Source organism: Mauremys reevesii, linkage group 3, assembly GCF_016161935.1.
Source record: "Mauremys reevesii isolate NIE-2019 linkage group 3, ASM1616193v1, whole genome shotgun sequence".
NCBI lineage: Eukaryota > Metazoa > Chordata > Testudines > Geoemydidae > Mauremys > Mauremys reevesii.
In genome coordinates, this window is record NC_052625.1 from 170,749,246 (window position 1) to 170,765,143 (window position 15,898).

General features: G+C 50.1%; 1 protein-coding gene across 1 annotated transcript in view; it reads left to right on the forward strand.

Annotated features, from left to right (window-relative positions):
• The first annotated feature begins 1,146 nt into the window (after window positions 1-1,146).
• LOC120401176 overlaps window positions 1,147-15,898 on the forward strand; it is a 42,986-nt gene continuing 28,234 nt past the window's right edge. The window contains exons 1-7 of the mRNA XM_039530833.1: window positions 1,147-1,363; window positions 8,260-8,308; window positions 8,554-8,608; window positions 9,384-9,485; window positions 11,090-12,182; window positions 12,282-12,534; window positions 13,764-13,829. Coding sequence (XP_039386767.1) covers window positions 1,217-1,363; window positions 8,260-8,308; window positions 8,554-8,608; window positions 9,384-9,485; window positions 11,090-12,182; window positions 12,282-12,534; window positions 13,764-13,829 — 1,765 coding nt within the window. The 5' untranslated portion in view covers window positions 1,147-1,216. The remainder of the gene's footprint in view (window positions 1,364-8,259; window positions 8,309-8,553; window positions 8,609-9,383; window positions 9,486-11,089; window positions 12,183-12,281; window positions 12,535-13,763; window positions 13,830-15,898) is intronic.

Sequence of the window (15,898 nt, forward strand, 5' to 3'; positions counted from 1 at the left end):
ACCGCCGAAGTGCTGCTGAAGACCCGGAGAGAATGAAGGACCCGGTAGGGAACCGGTAGTTAAGATTTTGGCAGCTCATCACTGTCCGTGTGTAACCCACACACCTCCTGGGTGTGGTGTCCTGTCCCATCTAGTGGCACCAAGACCATAAAATGAGTCTGTGCTACAGCATTAGCTAAGAGACAGTTGGCCTTTAGCTCATGCAGTAGAGGATCAGGCACTAAGCCCCAGAGATCCCAGGTTTGATCCTCCCTGCCAACAGCCAGGGTCTGTCAACATTACATGTGCTCTTCTTCCCCCCCCCCCACCCCACTACTTGTGTTTGCTGAAATGTAAATTGCTCTGTTCACTACCATCTCCTTCCCCTGCTGTCTTGATGACCCTGTTTGCTGCTTATATAACCCCCCATTCCTTTGTTTAGGACAGACCTCTTTAACAGCGGTTGCCTAGGAGGGGCTGTCGGGTTTTCACAAGTAATGTCCTACAGGGGGAACTCATCACTCTCTATGTAATGTTGCATCATGATCTTATTGACCAGAGAGTTGTTAGTTTTCAAATGGTACCTCTCAAGGCATATTTCATACAAAGATTATTACCATCGCATGGAGGGTGTGACTAGAGGGCTGCTTTGGGTCACATATGCTCAGTAGGGCATCTCCAAGGGTGGAGGGCCAATTCCACTCCCAAGTTTAAAAAAAGAGGCTGCCAACATCTGGTGGATGTTGACAGACAGACACCCGGTCTGGGGACCAGTCCCATCCAGAGCCTCACAGCGCCTGCCTGATTCACTGTGGTGTTACTCCAATTTAATGCCATTCTCCAAGGGCTTATGCTGGTGAATGCCCTTCCAGAAGGATGTTCTCAATGAAAGAGAAGTCAGAAAAAAGCCTCAAGACTGATTCAAAGGTTAGAAACCCTGCCGCCTAGTGAGAGACTCAGGAGCTCAATCTCTTTTGCTTAATGAAGAGAAGGTTACGGGGTGACTCAGTCACAGTCTCTAAGTACCTTCATGGGGTGCTGGGAGGGACTGCAGGGAGCCAGGGTCTTGCCCACCTCTGATGCCTGCAGTCCTTTTGTGATGTCAGGGCCTGCCTGGTCCTGGCCCTTTATGATGCGTCACTGGACCAAACAGTCTCTCAGGAGAGATCCAGCCGCAGCAGCAGCAGGGAGTGTAGCATCTCCATCCCCAGTGCGCGTCCAGACCGTCCTTCCCAGCATGTTTGACGCTGGAGTGGGGATCCTGCAGAGCTGGTTCTGTGCCTGCTGGCACAGCTCCTGGGTGATATACACCTGCGTCCTTCTGGTCCTGTTCATCTGGGTGGCCATGGCGACGCAGCACAGCTTCTCCTGGAGACGCAGGATGGTAGGAGGACCCTCCCCAACCCCGCCAGCCCCAAGCCGTCCTGCGCTCTCAGCAGAGCTTGCCTGGACACAGCGCCATGGAAGGGAGGGTGGGAGGGCCCGAGGGCCCCTGTTCTGACCAGGCCCTGTTGGGCTGACAGGGCACATCCACAGAGAGAGACAGGGCAACAGACAGAGCTCGTGGCTCCATTCATTGGTTGTTCCTTACTGCTCCGACCACCGGCTAGTGCTCGAAATGCCAGGGCTCTCCCTCGTGGTCCCAGGGTTCCTGGCACCCCTGGCACTAAGCCGGCTCTGGCCAGTTATTTCCCTCCGCTGGGGGAAGCTGAACAAACCCTCCCAGCTCCCGCCCAAAGCCACAAGCTTTCTGGGTCCCTGGCCTCCCAGCCAGCCAGGGAGAGGGCAGGCAAGAGGTGTGGGGAGAAAGGGGGAATCCAGGACAGATTTTTGGGTTTGGTCAGTTGGGGTTCCTCAAACCCCAATGGTATTGAGCCAAAGGTGTGGCATAGCAAAAATGATTGTAAATGGACACTTGCAATGAATTTGTTGTTCTTGCTAATGGTAATTTTTGTATCTAATGTGCTGCTATTACCAAGAACTGTAAAAATGAACAATGTGCCTAATCTTTTGGCAAGCGATTATAAAAGGCTGATGCCTCAACTCCATCTAAACATAGCACTGATGACCGATCCCTTCTGTGGATGTACTCCAGAGACTTGATTTGAACCTCCAGTTCCGCCAGTTCAGCCAGCCCCAGAGAGAGACAGCCATATTGGAAGGGCGCTGAAGATCTCTTCCCCGAGGGCTGATGTTCGCAGGCCTGCTTTGGCTACCTGCAGCAAGCAGATAACTGCCAGGAGAAGGATCCCAGCCTATTCAAAGAACAGAGTGCTTGCTGCTTGGTCAGCTCAGGAGAGCATGAAGACATAAATGCCAAATAAGCAGCGCATGCTTTCAATGCATAGGATTAGTGGCCCGTGTACCTTTCAGTACTGAAGAAATCTGTATGTTAGATACTGTTGTTTTTCTTTGACTGGTATGTGCTGTATTGCTGTAATGATAAGAGCATGTTTCGATTTATCAGGCGTCTTAGTTAACCCACAGACTGTCGTCTTATCAACAGAAGGATTTTTTTTTGTTTAGTCTGAGCAGCTTTACTACACTGTGGTGTCTTTCCTCCACATCTCAGCAACTCAGGCTACTGGCATCCCCAACTGTCCCAATTTGCATATTGGTGGTGGTCTCCACAGGTGGGAGTTCCACTGTCAGAACAGACTGAACCTGCTCACTGTCCCTGCAATACAATGGAATTCTTACGGGTACGGGTGTAATCAAAGTTTGGTGGGTTACACTCAGGCCAGGCCCTTGTCTCTGGCTCTTTAACGGAGCCCTGACTCTGCTCTCCCAGGAGCCCCTCTCTGCCTGAACACCGGTTGCTCTCACAGGCCCTGCTCACTAGGTGACATCTACCCTGTCTTTCCATCCAGACTCCATGGAAGACTGGAGAACTGAGCAGGATTATGACATCACAGGTATCAAGGAGGCTGAACAGCTGTAACATAAGAATGGCCACGCTGGGTCAGACCAAAGGCCCATCTAGCCCAGTATCCGGTCTTCCGACAGTGGCCAATGCCAGGTGTTTCAGAAGGAATGACCAGAACAGGGAATCATCAAGTGATCCATCCCCTGTCATCCATTTCCAATTTCTGGTAAACAGAACCTAGAGACCCTCAGAGCATGGTGGGGCATCCCTGCCCATCTTGGCTAATAGCCATTGATGGACCTATCTTTCATGAAATTATCTAGTTCTTTTTTGAATCCTCTTATAGTCTTGGCCTTCCCAACATTCTTTGGCAAGGAGTTGACTGTGCATTGTGTGAAGAAATAATTCCTTTTGTTTCTTTTCGACCTGCTGCCTATTCATTTCATGTGGTGACCCCTAGTTCTTCTGTTCTGAGAAGGAGTAAATAACACTTCCTTATTTACTTGTTCCACACAAATCATGATTTTGTAGACCTCTATTATAGCCCCTGTAGTTGTCTTTTCTAAGATGAAAAGTCCCAGTCTTATTAATCTCTCCTCCTATGCAAGCTGTTCCACACCCCTAATCATTTTTGTTGCCCTTTTCTGAACCTTTTCCAATTCCAAGATATCGTTTTTGAGATGGGGAGACCACATCTGCATGCAGTATTCCTACGCTTTGTTTCCTATGGTTCAGCCAGTTACTGATCCATGAGAGGACCATTCCTCTGATCCCAGTACAGCTTTTTTTGCTTAAGAGCCTTTGCTGAGGGACCTTGTCAAAGGCTTTCTGAAAATCCCAGTATGTCAGTGCACTGCAAGGCCTTCAGTGGCTTTTAAACTTTCCCATGGGGACATTGGAGACATGGTCCAGTTAACTTGTGTTCAGGCCTAACAAGAACTCAGATGCAACCTGCTGTGAGAAATTCGTTTTAACAAGGATGCCCCTGTACCAGCACAGACCACAGGTCAACATGTGTAACTTCAATAACAATGGTATTGGAAGAGCCCAAAATAACCGCTACAGGAATGTATTGACTATGACCCCTTACTTCAAATGCATTGTGGCCTAGTGGATAGAGCACTAGATGGAACTCAGGAGACTTAAGTGCTAGTCCTGGCTCTGCTATTGTTTTCCTGGGTGACCGTAGGCAAGTCACTGCTCTTCTCTGTGCCTCAATTTCCCATCTCGAAAAGGGGGCTAATGCTACAGACCTCCTTTGTAACGTGCTTTGAGATCTACTGATTGAACATGTTAGATAGGAGTTAGGGCTCTTTATTATCTTATGATATAGGGTGCTTTTCTTAAAGCGCCCACTGCTGGAGTCAAGTGATTTATCTGAGAATCTCTGCTCTTTATTTTATTTTATTTTATTTGTTAGCCAATTTTAAGCCCCCGTGGTTGCAAAGAGAAGCTGGAGAACATGAATTGAGTGCACCCTAGCGGCTCAGATACCAGAAGGCAAATGAAGAGGTCCCCAGATGAATGTTTTTTGAAGATCTCATTATTTTGAAGCCAATCTCATGATTTTGGTGGGGCCCAGCTCATGGTGTTGGAATGCTTGGGCTGGTGATACCATGAATGTTTTTCTGCACTGGTAGCACTAGAGAATCACTTCAGGGCTGCTTCTCACTTCAGGCTGGGAGATTCTGCCTCAGTCACCAAGGGTTTTAGGAGTTCCCACAAGTAGGGAAAAAATATCCCTTGCCTAAGGGCTTGAGAGTCATAGAGCTCGGAAAAGACCCAGGGTTTTCCTGGGAAACCTGATGCCCTCTCTCCTGCCTTATGCTGAGCTCAGCCCACTTGGGCAGTTGCCCCATCCCATCTCCTGATCTAAGTACAGCATTGACACCTCACAGACTAGAGGGAGATTGCAGGAGGCCAACCCCACTGTGACCTAGAGATGACATCAGCGCCTGCCTGATGTCAGAGCAGCAACCTGCCCTCAGGTGTAGCCTGGGTACTTGTTGCTGCTTTGAGAGTGCCTGTGTTGAGAGTGTCTTAGTGCCTGAGCCCGGGGAAATGAGTTCACTCCTCCTCTATCTGCTCTTTGTTGTCTTTTATGCTGTGCTGAGGCTCGCCAGATCTGAGGTAAGTGAGACTCCTAGAGAGATAGAAAAGCTGGATTGATGCCAGCTGAATGCAGGAACCAAACATAAGTATTATTCAATCAGCAGGCTCGGATCAAACTGATATGGGAATCAATCAATAAAGAATTAAAGGACGGGAATATATTTAAAGCAGGTTAACAACGTTTTATGGAAAATGGGCCATGTCAAACATAGATGTGACAAACTTAGACTTGTGTAAGGTGTTGTTTTTCATAGATTCCAAGGCAAGATTGGCCCATTGGGATCTTCTAGTCTGACCCTCCTGTCTAACGCAGGCCAAAGAACTTCCACACAATAATGCCTACTGCATACCTTTTATTAAAATGTCCAATCTTGATTATAAAAATTGCCAGCGATGGAGAATCAATCCACCATGATCTTGGTCAATTGTTCCAATGGTTAATTCCTCTCACTGTTAAAAATGGACGCCTTCTCTCCAGTCTGAATTTGTCTAGTTTCAACTTCCAGCCATTGGACATGTTAGACCTTTCTCTGCTAGATTGAAGAGCCCATTTGTAATTGTTTCTTCCCTGGGTAGGTATTTATAGACTTTTCCTCAAACCACCCTTAACCTCTTTAAGCGACATTGACTGAGCTCCTAAAGTCTATCACTACAAGGCATGTTTTCTAATCCTTTAATCATTCTTATGGCTCTTCTCTGAACCCTCTGCAATTTATCAACATCCTTCTTGAATGTTAGACACCAGAACTGGACACAGGATTCCAGCACTGGTTGCACCAGTGCAAAATACAGAGGTAAAATAACTTCTCTCCTCCAACTTGAGATTCCCCTGTTTATGCATACAAGTACCGCAGGACATTTGGATTAAAAAGCAGCACTATACAATATCAATGGAGCACAGGTTAAAGGGATTGAGAACAGGCTAATGGCTAACTGACAGATCTTAAAAAGTAATTGTCAAAGGGCTCCTCGAATGTGGGTTTTTCTAATGGGGCTCTGCAGGGATCAGTACTAGGTCTGAGGCTATTCAACATTTTTTTTCAATGACTTGGAAGTAAATACAAAATTGCTGCTGATAAAAATGTACTGATGACACAAAGATTGGCAGAATGTTAAATAACGATGAGGACAGGGCAGTCATACAGAGAGTTCCGGAGAGTTGGTTTGGCAAATGGGGCCCATTCAAACAAAATGCATTTTCACACAGCCCAACACAGAGTTATACATCTGGGAACAAGGAGGGCCTATTCAGATTTGGATTTCACTATCTTTAGTTTTGTATCATCTGCAAATCTGGCCACTTCACTGTTTCCCCCCTTTTCTAGATCATTTATGCATATGTTGAACAACTCTGGTCCCAGTACAGATCCTTGGGGGACCTTGCTATTTATCTCTCTTCATAAACTCACCATTTATTCCTACCTTTGGTTTCCTATCTTTAAACCAGTTACTGGTCCATGTGAAGACCTTCCCTCTTATCCCATGACAACTTACTTTGCTTAAGAACCTTTGATGAGGGAACTTGTTAAAGGCTTTCTGAAAGTTCAGGTACACTATATCCACTGGATCGCCCTTGTCCACATGCTTCTTCACCCCTGTGACATTACGCCCCATATTCTTCATAGAAATATTGTTCTATGAATATGGCATAACTAAGGTATGTTTTATGCAAGATGGGTTATGTGAGATATCATTGGAAAGGTTCTGATTTACTGAACGGGATTATTCTATCTGTATGGATGTATCATTTCTGTATCTGAAGCAAGGAATATGGGCTCTGTATCAATTACAAAAGTGCTTGCACCAGGGGAATGCCCCCAAACAGTGGGCAATCAGCCTGGATGGGCCATTAGGAAGGACAATAGGACTTGGAAGATACTAATCTTCCTCCTTCCTGAGAAGTTTCCGGGGATGCTGCTTTGACACTGCAGCGTCATGTGATCATGTCACCTCATAGAATCATAGAAGGCCAGGGTTGGAAGGGACCTCAGGAGGTATCTAGTCCAACACCCTGCTCAAAGCAGGACCAATTCCCAACTAAATCATCCCAGCCAGGGCTTTGTCAAGCCTGCCCTTAAAAACCTCTAAGGAAGGAGATTCCACCACCTCCCCAGGTAACCCCTTCCAGTGCTTCACCAACCTTCTAGTGAAAAAGTTTTTTCCTAATATCCAACCTAAACCTCCCCCATTCAACTTGAGACCATTGCTCCTTGTTCTGTCATCTGCCACCACTGAGAACAGTCTAGATCCATCCTCTTTGGAACCCCCTTTCAGGTAGTTGAAAGCGGCTATCAAATCCCCGCCCCCCCCCAATTCTTCTCTTCTGCGGACTAAACAATCTCAGTTCCCTCAGATGGACATCATTTGGGACTGGCGGTATTTTTCCACTAGGAGGGCGTGGGGGGTCAAACTGGGAGACAAAAGATTCCTGTCATAGCCAAATCCTATTTAAGGCTTGGAAGGGAGTTAATCTAGGCTCTTCTCCACCACCTCGCTGCCCCAAAAGGAAGACTGCTGAAAACACCTGGAGAAATAAAGGAACTAAACTGTGGGGGAGGGGGACAGGGGCTGAGCCCAGGCGAGAAAGATCTAGCCTGTGAAAGGAATACCTGGCTAGTTAAGCTGCAAGCAGTGCGGTTTACCTTCAAGAAACTTTGCAGCTCCCAGGCAAGTGGGCTGAACTCATGCCAAACTGTTGTTGTTGTTGTTTGGTGTAAAAGAGCTGCCGTTTAAGGATGATATTGGGGTTATATCAGCACTTGTTTGGGTGCATTTGCATAACCCATTCATGGCTTCACCACTCAGGAGTAACATGGCCATCCCAAATGCATGCAGATAAAACCCCGATAGCATGCATTTCCTAAATATGTATCTAGGAAACACTGTTGTCCAGAGGTCGGATATCTCCCCCAAGGTCTGAATTCCGTGCATGGTATCTGGGGTTAGTTGCATACCCTGCAATCCTAAAACCTGCCGAGTTTTGTCATCTCTGCAGGAGAGAGAACTTTGCAGGCTCTCTCCTTCAATGCTCATAAACTCTGCAGGCTCCGGGTACCAGCAATCCCTGTTTCTCCAACCCCTGGATTGTTCCAGTGACCCCTGTTACGGGTTGTGCTGTGTGCCCTACATTGTCTGCATCACAGGAAAGCACAATGCCTACCCAGGAGGCCTCATAGTGCAATACTCTTCCATAAAGAAAAACTTCCCCCTGGCCCCACATGGCAATCCCCTCTGGCTCATTGTTCTCTCAGGTTTATTGAGGAGTTCTCTTCTAACCCTGCTGCTTTCTCTGTGTGTGGCAGGCTCTTCGGAGGAAGAGGACACACCGAAAGAAAAAGCAGAAACCAAAAGGTAAGCAGCCCCTGACCCCACAGCTGCGGTGGCAGACTCAGGCCCCATGCAAAGCAGAGAAATAGGGTCCGTTCCCCCACCTGCCTCCCCTCTTCCTGCGAAGGCACAGTCATGCCCAGAGTCGTGCAGAGGCACTGGCTGGGGCTCCGTTCACAGGCTGCCCCTGAAATCTGGGGCTCTAGGGTGCTAGGAAGCAGAGGGTGCCCAAGCAGCTCAATGTCTCCTTTACGTCTCACTTCTGGCAGCTTTTGGGTGCTGTGAGGAAGAGCTGGAGGAGGCTGGTGCATCCCTAGAGACATGGTAAGCAATGCCCTCCATCAATCTGCAGTGGGTCAGTCCTCTCCTTTAGCGCCATGCAATTCATCCCCACCCGAGTAATCCTCCCTGCCCCGACCTATGTACCACGCAAGGAACTCTTCTCCTTTAGACTCCTGCAATTCATTCCCACCCAGCAGAAGTTGCCATCTCTAATCCACCCCCACGCATCATACAGTTCATTTAACCTGGGGCAGTGGTGGGGTGGGGTAGATTGTGTCGACTGGACTGGACCATCCTCCCCTCCCAAGAGGGGGAGAAAATGTTTTCCTAGAGCAGCCCCGTGCACCCCGGGGAGGTGAGGTGGACAGATCAGGAGGAAGGCTGGCCTTTCTGGTACAGTGAGAAGGGTGAAAGGGATCCAGCAGCACTTGTGTAACAGCCCCTTCTCCAGCCCCCAGCAGGATTTGAACCCTGGACCTTCAGCTCTGCAGCATAAAACACCCCTTAGAGCTGAAGAGGTAGCTGTATTAGTTGGCAGCTATAGTAGGCTGTTATCCTATATGTTGATTAGCTTCCGTGAGCGGGACATGACACACACGCTGCCAGCAGGATACACTCTCACCTCCTCAGCACTAGACAGGGCTCACCTAACAATCCAGCTAACCCCAAACCAGAACATCCAAGGCCCGGGTATTGCAGGGGAGGAGGCTGCCTCAGTGGAGAATGGGACAGGGAGCCTTTCGGTGCCTCCCCTCTGGGTAAAAGAGGGCCTGAGGGCAGGGCCTGCACTCAGCTCTCTGCTCTCTCTGTTCCACAGCTGCCCTGTGCACCCGAAGAAGCTCCGCTTGGCTCAGCGCCTCAGGCTGGTTGAGAGGAATCTACAGTACGTGGCCAGACACCGGGATGAAGTTCTGATACCGTAAGGCAACTGACCAGGGGGCACCAGACTGGGGTCTGGGTGGGAGGGGAGAGTGAATGTAGAGAGGAGGGAGCAGGGAAAACCAGACACTCCAGGATCCTAAAATAACAGGGAAAAAGCCCCTAAGAGGCTTTAGCTTCCAAGGTGAGATACCAGTGAAAGTGAGGTGAGGGATGATCAGAAATTAAATGCAGAGACTACAAGTTGGGGTTGTGAGTAGGATCAAATCCTTCTGTAGGGCAATATCTGCTAGCAGGCGACTGTCTAGAACCTGCCCGTGCTGTGTTTGAAGGAAAAAGCAATCCAGTGACACCCTGCGAGGGGGTGTCCACCCCACACAGCACTGGAAGGGGCTCAGGTGGCCAGGCAGGCCCATGAACTCCACAGGGTGCACCTGCAGGAAGAGCCGGGGAGCAGGGAATTGATTCCAAGCAGGCTCAGCTGGCAGGAACAGACGGGGCCTATAAAGCCAGGAAGCTGGCAAGAGACAGGGGCTGCGGCTGGGAAAGGGCAGCCCCTCCCTGGGAAGAGGGGGGAGTGTTTGGAGCTGGTGCACCCAGAGCAAGGAGGGGAACCAGGAGTAGTAGGAAGCAGTCCAGGCTGGGAGAGGAAAGCCCAAAACTGCTGGGTTGAGGGTCCCTGGCCTGGAGCCCAGTGTGAAGCGTGGGCCCAGGTTTCCCTACCAGCCCCCGAGGGCATGGCATGGACCGGAGGGGCAGTGAACAGGAAAACTGTCTGGGTCACTGTGGGAGTGACAGTGACCACATGCGACAATTGGAAGGGGCATTGACACCGAGAGCTAATCCCATCCCCAGAGTAGGCACCAGACAGGCAGTGAGTGGGACACCACGTGATACACCCTAAACACGAGTCATCAGCCAGGACTTTCAGGATCATAGCACAGACCTCCACCACCGGAGAAACTCCATTAACTGGGAGCAATAGTAAGTTGTTAGCCTCTAGGGTATCAGCCATTAGAACAGGACAGTTTTCCAGTGGTTTAGAATGTAAGAACATAAGAACAGCCAGACTGGGTCAGACAAAGGTTCATCTAGGCCAGTATCCTGTCTTCCAAAACTGGCCAATGCCAGTGCAGCAGAGGGAATGGCCAGAACAGGGAATCATCAAATGATCCGTCCCCTGTCGCCCATTCCCAGCTTCAGACAAACAGAGACTAGGGACACCATCCCTGCCCACCTTAGCTAATAGCCATCGATGAATTTATCTAATTCCTTTTATAGTTTATAGTCTTGGCCTTCACAACATCCTCTGGCGAGGGTTACACCCACATGCTCACGTCTTCCTCCCCCAAACCAATTGTTGTTAGCTAATCTTTCTATTCAAATAGCAGTAGATCCCTGATCATGCTCAAGGCCCCATCGTGCTAGGTGCTGCACATGTGCGTGTGACGAAGGGGTTTTCGTTCTAGATAAAATGAGTGCCAGTTCCCCCTCTCAGTCCTTCGTTACCCAGCTGATGTCCTTGTGTCGGGGTGTGGTGTGCAATGCATGCCTAGGCACTGCCCCATTGCACTACTGTGCCCAAGCCCTGCCTTTGCTCAGTAGAGCCATGTCCCATCTGTCCCTGTCTGCTCTCTCCCACAGGCCGAGTGTGTCGACATCTGCCACGAGCCAGTTCTCCTACTCCTCTAGGGAATCCACCACCTCTCCCCTCTGGAGTCCCAGCTCCTTTTCCCTGAGAGAAGCCGCCATGATTCAATCAGAGCCCCTCTGCCACACGGGGGAGATCATGCCTGTCGGGGGCTGGGAAGGATCCGCTCATCCCATCCAAGCCCAGCCTCTCCCCAGGCCTCCTGCCCACAGCAGACGAGACCGGCGAGAGCAGACCATGGATCTGGACCAGACGTCAATCCGTGGCTTAGACTTCAACATCCGCCAGAAGCATCTGCAGAGTCAACTGGGGGCTCCTACCCCATACACAGAGTCGCTGGCCAAGATGATCCCTAACGTCCCTGCTCTGCGCCCACCGGACAGAGACCCCAGGGTGAAGTTCAACATGAGCAGGGTCCCTTTCCTAAGCTGTGAAGTCCTGGAGGAACTGGACTGTCACGTGCACACACAGAGACTCCAGCATGAGCAGCGCTTACCCCTCAGCCCCCAGAAACCCCACACAGCTCTTCTGCCTCCAGCTCCACAAACCCCCATCCCGGGGGAGCCATTGCTGGGTGAGCGGGACACCAAGCAGCAATTGATATTAGACACAGATCGGCCCAAATGTGGATTTCCAGCAAAGGTCCCGGAGCCCCTCAGATCCAACACCAGCCCTCAGCGTGCACAGGCGATCCAGGAGCCATGTGTCTGCCCCTCTGGACCCTTGCCTCAAAAGGCCCACAGAATCCTGGCATCCCCTGATGCCATCCTGGCCAGGCTTGTGCCCACGGTGGTGGTCAAGCTGCAGGAACACATTGCTCAGAAATGCTCAGAGATCCAAATGGAGGCGTTCCCAAAGATGGTGAGAGAGTTGCACAGAGATGCTCCCCTCGTGAGAGAGACGGCAATAGCAGAGAAGACGCTCACAGCCACACTCCACCTCTATAGGAGCGAGTTGAGAAAGCCCCTTACCAGTGTGAGCGGCACCAAAGGGACTGAAGAGAAGCTGGAGCTGCACATGGAGAGGAAGTTTCTCTTGGGAGAAGGCTCTTGTCTGGGGCCAGGGGCACAGGCAGGTGAGGGCAGGGCAGATCATCCCAGGCCCCAAAGCCACCAGGTTGCCCCAGAGGCCCCAGGCTCTGAGCAGCTAACAAGATCCACCCTTGACTCTCTCATTGCTGGGCAGGCTGCACACGACCTGCAGCTGAAGCACCTGATGGAAATGTTGAGCAGCTCCCGCCCCTTGGCGGGCCAGGTCTCAGTCTGCCAGCAGTGCCGTAAGACATATCCAGGAAAGATGAAGGGTAAGAAAACTCAGGAGGAGACATCTGCTGAGCTGCATGGTCTTCGAGACGACATGGATCCACATGGGCTCGATGGAACTGTGAATTCGCAGCTCTTCAGGGATCAGCTGCCAATTAGTGTCTGCAAGATGTGCAGTAAGCTTCGATGGAAGAGACCAGCTGGCAATGCAGGTGCTGACTTGCCCGGAAGATCCCATGGAATTCCACAGCGATGGACTCCAGGAGACTCCTCAGCATCATCCAACCACAAAAAGATGCCAGTGGTGTGGCTCCTTCCAGCAGACAGGAGAAAGACGCAGGATGGAATGGGGAAAACGGCTCCCAGAAAGCAACCAAAGATGGTGTCCATTGCTACAAGTACAACAGGGCTTTCGCAAGCTGGGGAGAAAACAACTGGGAGTCCTGACGGTTATTCCCCAAAGTCACCAAAGGCCTCTAGAGATAGGACATCATCCCCTTCAAGAAGCAAAGTTACAATTCTCAAACGGATGTTAATGTGCCTCAAGAAAACCTGCAATAAGCTTCAGAACAAAGTGAAGTCCCAAATGTCCAAGGACTCTCGGTCAAGAACACCTGATGCTAAATTTACAAAGCCACCCCTTGGGAAGGCAAGGGCCTCCAAGGGTGTCTGGTAGTAGTATAAGGGCCCTACCATCAATAAAACACTAACCCCTCCCCTTGACCCCTCAAACCCGCTCCTTGACCCTTAAGCCCCAACCACCTGTCACTGGAAGTCCCACCCATGGCGGACACATGACCGGAAGCAAAGTGTGTCATGTGACCTCTAAGAACTCCTCCCACTGCCCTCTACCAATCAGGATGGGTTTCGCCTCTGTAGGCCCGCCTCAAGAGGAGATTTGACCAATCGGGTGTTCCGGGCCGGTGACCTGTCCCAGAAGTGGTTCGTGTGACCCTCTAAGAACTTCTCCCACTGCCCTCTACCAATCGCGATGAGTTTTGGCTGCATAGGACAGCCCTGAGAACAGGTTTGACCAATCGGGGTTCCAGGGCGGTGACCTCCCAGGAGCGGGTCCTGTGACCCTCTAAGAACTCCTCCCAGTGCCCTCTGCAGTCAGGAGTGCAGTACCATCACCCTGTAAGTCCCAGCACCGAGGCAGAAGAGGCCCTCTTACCCAGAACACGTGCTCTGGAGATCATGGAGACATGGACTCTTCACCACCCCGTGAGAACATCAGACTTTGTTTTAGCCCCAAGGCCTTTGGACTTGTGTGGGAAAAGCGCTACATCAGCGAAAGTTGCGACGAGGGCCCTTGACTCAGCTGTTGATGGATACGCTGGAACCCAAACCCAAACCTCGTGAGGCACCCTAATGAGCATGACCACCTCTCATTGTCCGCCTCTAGAGGAGGAAGGCGAACGCAGCTCGGGAGTCGCCGGAGGACAAGGTGAATGGAAAATACATCACTCAGGTAAATGAAAGATTAATCAGTGACAGTCGAGGATGGGGTGTAATGGGGTAGGAACCGACCCTGGGTTGCGTTAAAAGAAGCAGTGGGGGCTTACACTGTTTCTTTTCTGAAAATCTCTCAACAGCTCGATGATGCCTTTATCAAAGCCTTTGAGAACCAACCACACAAACACAACTCCAGTTCCTCAGCGCCACCACCACACCAAGCCCTGAGAAAACTGTGTGTGAAAATGCCCATATTCACAAACCCGGAGCACGCGCCTAGGGGTTGTGAATAAAACCAAGGACTGATAAACCATTCTCCCAACACCATAAGCTCGCCACAGCTTCCCATAGTCTTGTGTTTGGGAAAAGTATGATGCTTCATTCAGAAAACTGATGAAGATTTGGGAAAATATGATGCTTTGTTCAGAATACTGGTGGCTGCCATATCCTCAGGGGTCTAAAAGAAAGGAGGGCTGGAAAGACCCCACTTATAAAGCCCAAAATGCCGTTAGCCTTCTTGGCAACAAGAGCACACTGTTGACTCATATCCAGCTTCTGGTCCACTGTAACCCCTAGATCCTTTTCTGCAGAACTGCTGCCCAGCCATTCGGTCCCTAGTCTGTACAGTGCATGGATTCTTCCATCCTAAGTGCAGGACTCTGCACTTGTCCTTGTTGAACCTCATCAGGTTTCTTTTGGCCCAGTCCTCAATTTGTCTAGGTCCTCTGTATCCTATCCCTACCCTCCAGTGTATCTACCACTCCTCCCAGTTTACTGTCATCTGCAAACTTGCTGAGGGTGCAGTCCACACCATCCTCCAGATCATTAATGAAAGTATTGAAAAAAACCGGCCCCAGGACTGACCCTTGGGGCACTTCGCTTGAAACCGGCTGCCAACTAGACATGGAGCCATTGATCACTACCCGTTGAGCCCGACGATCTAGCCAGCTTTCTATCCAGCTTATAGTCCATTCATCCAGCTCAGACTTCTTTAACTTGCTGGCAAGAATACGGTGGGAGACCGTATCAAAAGCTTTGCTAAAGTCAAGGAATAACATCGCCCACAGCTTTCCCTCATCCACAGAGCCGGTTATCTCCTCATAGAAGGCAACAGACACTCAGATACTCACCAACACAGCCCCCAATGCAGCACTTAGCGGACCTCCTCTCGGACAGATCCCAGGCAACGCCTCTGTTAGCCTCTGCTGTTCGCCGCTCAGCTGCTTCGCTGCTGACTGCCTTTTATAGCAGTCGGGCCTACTCAGGTCCCACCTGGAACAAAGCCTCCCAATTCACACTGTTCAAACAAACAATCAAGCACACGGTCCAACTGACAAACCCTAAATGCCAAATGGCTAAACTGTTTTAAATTCTCTGTGGGGTAAATTTGGCCAAAGAACAAACCTACCCAACAGCTGCATGGTGAGAGACCCTGATGAACGCCAGTACCTGAAAGTGGGTACGGCGGGTATTCACCTAATGAAAGCTCATGCTCCAATATGTCTGTTAGTCTATCAGGTGCCACAGGACTCTTTGCTGCTTTTACAGATCCAGACTAACACGGCTACCCCTCTGATACTCTTTCAGTACCTGTTTTCCCCCAGTTACGAGGTTTCATCCTGCGAGTTTATCGACGATGAAACCGCGTGTGTGTCTTGGAAGCTCGCAAAAGACCAGTACTCTGTCTCTGGCAATACCAACATCTTCATAGCCTGTTTCACCACCGCTTATGCCCGCTTAGAACTATACAACCTCCTAGATAGGTTGCAAGAGCGGTGCCTGTACCACGACACTGACTCGTGATATTTGTGAAAAGGGAGGGTGACTGGAATCCCCCTCTGGGGGATTATTTAGGGGACCTCACAAGCGATTATTTTTATTAAAAAAATAATAATCTGTGTCCTTTTTTCTGAATTGGTCATTTTTATTTTTTAAAAACAAACCCCAAACATCAATTGTCTTTAATCCCCTCACCTGGAGGGCTTTTTTGGGTAATAGGGCTATGAAAATCATTGCAAAATACACATCTGGGCTTGTTGAAGCACGCGTTGAGCAAGGCTAGGCATGCCCAAGGAATATCTCATC